The following is a 5,284-nucleotide window of genomic DNA, read 5'->3' as shown; positions in this document are numbered from 1 at the left end:
ATGCACCTAAACGCCAGTTTCGCCCTTCTGCTGCTGGCTCTGGCGGTGGTCCAGGCCGTACCAACGACGAGGATCGAGAAGAAGTCGCTGGTCGACGAGGAACCGAAGATCGAGGAAGCTGGCGACGACAAAGACAGATCCAAGAAGTCGACCTTCTGCGTGAAGATCGGCCCCGAGGCTCAACAGAACCAAGACTCAACGAACGTCCAATCCTTCAATCTGGTTCCACAGCAGTCCCAAACAGTCCCACAGATTCAAACCTACAACTTTCAATCGGCTCCTCAGCCTGTCCAGGCTATGAGCGTGATCCAAAGCGCCCCGGTGGTTTCGCAACAGTCATACGTGTTTCCTCAGCAAGTGGTTCCACCGGTCCACACCCTGCAGATCGTCCAACAGCCTCAACCTTGCCCCCAACAGACGTCTGTGAACATCATCGAGCGTCAGATCGAGGCAACTGCAGCTCCGAAAACCGAGATCGTCACTCAAGCGCCAGCTCCTGTAGCAAAACCTGAACCAAAACCAGAGAAGATCATCGCCCCGGAACCTCAACGGATGGAAACTATCAACATTGTTCCTGTGGAGCGTCCATGCAACGACAAGTTGGTCGTCGTTCCACCAAAGCCAATGGTCGTGATCCCTGAACCCACAGTGGTCAAGGTTCCACATTGCCCTCACCACTCTCACGAATGCAACTGTGTGCTGAGCATGGGGTCCTTGAAAAATGTCAACACGGGGGCCAACCATATGTCCTACATGACGATCGGCGAGTACCCGTACGAAGTCATGTATCGAAACCACATGCATCCTGACGAAGTCATGCGTCGACACCATGTGCACCCTCACCACATGGCGAAGTTGCACTTGAAAATGCAATAGGAGAAAACAGGTGGGTCGAGAGTCGATCAGAATAATTGTACAGGTGTATTTTTTCTGAAAATGAGATAAGATTCCAGTGTTTTTAACGGTAGTATTCATTGGGCTAATTATATGGAGCTCTCAGAAGATGATACTACGGTTACTCACAGTTTTATTTTTCTTTTGTTTAACAGATGCAATCGGGAGATTTGCTGACCTTCGCTAAGGCATCACGAAGAGGTTATACTAGTCCTGTGTAAGCATATTCCACTGTACACTCGAGTGCAAATAAAAAATGATGCAATTTAAAAGTGTAAATTTTTCATTTTCAATCTGGCCATTTACCACCTGGGATCTCAGTCCTGATCTCCCTGAAAATCCTATTTACTTGTACTTATCGAACTGTGACAATTAAACTGCGAATGTGTATGCATTTATGGGAAATTTTAATTCTCGAAAAACTATAGAATGCACTTAATATTCAAAAATATAAGAAATACTTAGAGTAAGATACCCTCTCGTTTTATTAATTCTATAAATAGGAATCTGCATTTGCATGAAGATCCGCAGTCTAGTGATACTTGAAGATTCTTTGAATCTTTAATTTAACACAACAATTTCCCTAGTTCCTTAAAAATTGTTGATAGCGCGTATTCGAACAAAGATTAAGAAATATTTCATAAGGATCGTATCGCAGATTTGTTAGTGCACTCCAGCGCGGTTAGGCCATGCCATTAGGGATATGTTGCAGGCTGCTTGAAGCACACTGTGGTAATACGCGAAGCTACGCGATGAAAAATACATTTGGCTGTTTAACCTTCCTTCCAGAAATCCTCTAAGGGCACAAACTCCTGATGGGACTGATACTTTTAGGTATCGACGTGACTCGAACAGCTTGGTACGATAGTAAGTTCTTACCAGGAAGCGCTGAAAAGTATCGATAGCTCAAGTACTTCAATTTCATGAGTACTTGATGGATGTCAAAACCATATCGCGTATTAGTCGACACTAAAATACCAAACTCGGATGTTGTCGATAGTAGTAAATATTAGAGACAGTTGTACGTTCAAGTTTTGAACAATTTAATACAAAATGGTGCGTGCCAAATATGATAAAGAGTGTCTATTATTGTAATCTATATTGTCTAGTTCAATGGACACGAAGCAAATTTTTTACAACCCATTCACCCTTGTTTTTCAAACGAAATGATTCTGACGTAAGTTTCGTACGGAATTTGATTTTTGAAAAGGATTGAAAAGGAGAACATGGTGGTGGAAAGCCCAACGAGATCACGGTGCTTCAAAACAAAAGGTTAGATTTAGGAAAAATTGAATTTGGAGTGCAAAGTCTGTACATAGGATTTGGTAGCGTGGTCGAAGCATTGGTTAGCGAATAAAGGGAGTGGAAATCTGGATAAATGGCGGATGGGGACTGATATATGTAGTTGGGAACGGATGTTGTCGGTGTGAATTGGACGATAAAAGTGGTAAACACGCTTGCTATCGCCGTTCAGGTGGAAAATAGTCCACCACAGATCGCGCTAGATTTGCAGTAATTTTATGGAACGTGGATTTAAATTATACGTTAAATAGGCCGATTGAATATCGCGAATGTGGCGTTTCACATAACGCGACAATGGTCGATAATTCGTACTTTATTTGTTCATACGGATAGGAGATAGGACAATAGTTTCCCTCGCGTATGTAGGTATGTATGCACGCTTGCGTGACACATATGTGCGATGCATGGTAGAAACGTGCTAATTAGGATCCAGTTACATAGGTAAAGCGAACAGTATTTAGTACGTAACGCACCGCATACAGAATATCTCCGTTTTGTATTATTCAAGAAATATTGTATTTAATAAGCAGAGAAGCGACGTTATTAAATTCACGTGAACAAAAGCGAAACAAAGACAGCAATTTTGGGGAGAAAATTGTATTTCTCGTGTATCAAAAGTTTCATTATTTGGCGAGTTGAGAGTGGTGTCCAAATTTTTCAAATTTCAGTTAACCCTGGATTAACACTGAACAAAGTTAGCAAACCATTTCGTTGTTAAAATGTTCGTACGTTAAAAATTATTATTCATTAAAACTGTATTCATTATTAAATTTTCACTAACTGATATGTTTCTGAAATTTCACTTCAGAATTTTAACATCCTTCAATTATTTTTATACGCAGATATTTTTTAACACTTTTCTACACTTTTGGATGTGTTTTTGTAACGTTAATATTTATCTGAAATCTCTTTAATCAACGATTGCGAAACAGCTAAAATGTAACTTACAGTTCAATGGTTATTTCACTCCAGAATTTAAACATCCTTCAATTTTTATATACAGACATTTTATAACACGTTTCTGAGTTTGTAGAAGTGTTTTTGTAACTTTAATATAAGTCTGGATTTTTTTAAGCAGAATAGCTAAAATGTGGCTTACATCATTATGGTTCTCAACCCATCATTTAATAATACTTTCGCTGAGAATTTGGAAGAGAATCATCTTCTAATCTGGTCTGCAATAATACACTCTCCTAATAGAATGCAGAAAATGTATCCAGCCTTAAATCAACGAGTCAATTTCAATTGCAACTGATCCACGCTTGCACCGATCGTTCTGTCAACAACTTGCATAACCGCGACGAAATTTAGCGCGTGTCAGCAGCGTCGAGTGTTTTGATGTGCGTGCGCGATTTCGACACCCTCGCGATAACGAGGCACCAGGAAACGCATGCTCATTCCTTTAAAAACCAGCTCTGATGAACGAATCCTCAGTACAACGCTGAGTTTCGGTATCGCACGATGCATCTAAACGCCAGTTTCGCCGTTCTGTTGTTGGCTTTGGCAATGGCCCAGGCCGTGCCAGCTACGAGGATCGAGAAGAAGTCTCTAACCGAGGACGCGATAGAGCTCGAGGAAGTCGACGATGTCGACGACAACGACAGATCCAAGAAGTCTACCTTCTTGGTGGATGTTCGTCCTGCAGCAGAGAACCAAGAATCAGCGAAAATTTCGTTGCAATCCGAGGGGCAAAGCGCGGTGCAAACCTTCAACTTGATCCCCCAACAGTGTCAAACGGCACCACAGATTCAAACCTACAACTTCCAATCGGCCCCTCAGCCTGTCCAGGCTATGAGCGTCATCCAAAGCGCACCGATGGTTCACCAGCACTCCTACGTGATCCCTCAGCAAGTGGTTCCACCGGTCCACACCCTGCAGATCGTCCAACAGCCTCAACCTTGCCCCCAACAGGCGTCTGTGAACATCATCGAGCGTCAGATCGAGGCAACTGCAGCTCCGGAAACCGAGATCGTCACCCAACCGCCAGCCCCTAAACCAAAACCTGAACCAAAGCCAGAGAAGATCATCGCCCCGGAACCTCAACGGATGGAAACTATCAACTTTGTTCCTGTGGAGCGTCCATGCAACGACAAGTTGGTCGTCGTTCCACCAAAGCCAATGGTCGTGATCCCTGAACCCACAGTGGTCAAGGTTCCACATTGCCCTCACCACTCTCACAACTGCAACTGCATGCAACATGGTGCGAGCTTCTTGCAATCTGTCGACAACGGAGACAATCATATGTCCTTCATGACGATGGCGGAGCGCCCGTACGATGTCATGTATCGAAACCACATGCACCCTCACCACGTGGCGGAGATGCAATCCAGAATGCACTAGGAGATAACAGGTGGGTCGAGGGGCTTAGTGAATTTTTTTAACGATAGTAGTATTTATTGGGCTAATTATAACAACCCTTAAGTGGATTATTGGGCCCTCCACAAGTTTAAATTAATTATTTGGAAATTTATGTACTCCTCCATCGGTTCATTATTTTTCAAACGCTTTAAAGGGAAGTTGCTTTCCATTTACCAATTTGGTAAAAATCAACGTTAAGTTATTCACTCGAAAGTCCACTTAAGGGTCAAGCTTGCAGAAACGAATATTATTCGAAGACTGTATCTTCCTTTTTTTTTTAACAGATACAACCAAGGGATTTGCTGACCTTTGCGAAGACATCACGAAGTTAAACTACTCCTGTGCAAGCATGTTCCACTGTATAGTCGAGTGCAAATAAAACGTGATACAATTTAAGAGTCTGAACTTTTACTTCGTGAAATCGCCCGATATCTCGGTTCTAGTCTCCCTAGGAATTCTATTTAACTATTCTCGATGATCGTAGATCCTCTGAATTTTTCATTGGAGACCTTACGCTCACCTTTTCGAATTTTGCACGCCCATTGTTCGATCCTGTATGATTGAGATACCAATTTCTGCGGGTCGTCGTTCACGGTGTCCAGGGACAAGCGATCGATCAAATAATTTAAACGTCCATCGGGATCTGAAGGTTACATTGCAACGCGAGCATATTTTCCTGCCAGCGACGCGAACGTATCAGATTAACGCGGCAACCGTTCGTCGACGTTCC

At 42.8% G+C, this 5,284-nt stretch overlaps 1 protein-coding gene across 1 annotated transcript; it reads left to right on the top strand.

Moving 5' to 3' along the window:
* LOC143346088 (uncharacterized) lies at nucleotides 1–4,945 on the top strand. Its single transcript, XM_076773845.1, has 3 exons — nucleotides 1–873; nucleotides 3,631–4,546; nucleotides 4,839–4,945. The coding sequence occupies exons 1-2, from the start codon at nucleotides 1–3 to the stop codon at nucleotides 4,534–4,536; spliced, it is 1,779 nt and encodes a 592-aa protein (XP_076629960.1). The 3' UTR covers nucleotides 4,537–4,546; nucleotides 4,839–4,945.
* Nucleotides 4,946–5,284: the final 339 nt, after the last annotated feature.

This window comes from Colletes latitarsis, chromosome 10 (assembly GCF_051014445.1).
Source record: "Colletes latitarsis isolate SP2378_abdomen chromosome 10, iyColLati1, whole genome shotgun sequence".
Lineage (NCBI taxonomy): Eukaryota > Metazoa > Arthropoda > Insecta > Hymenoptera > Colletidae > Colletes > Colletes latitarsis.
Note: the sequence above shows the minus strand (reverse complement) of the source record. Positions and strands in the feature narration are given on the sequence as shown.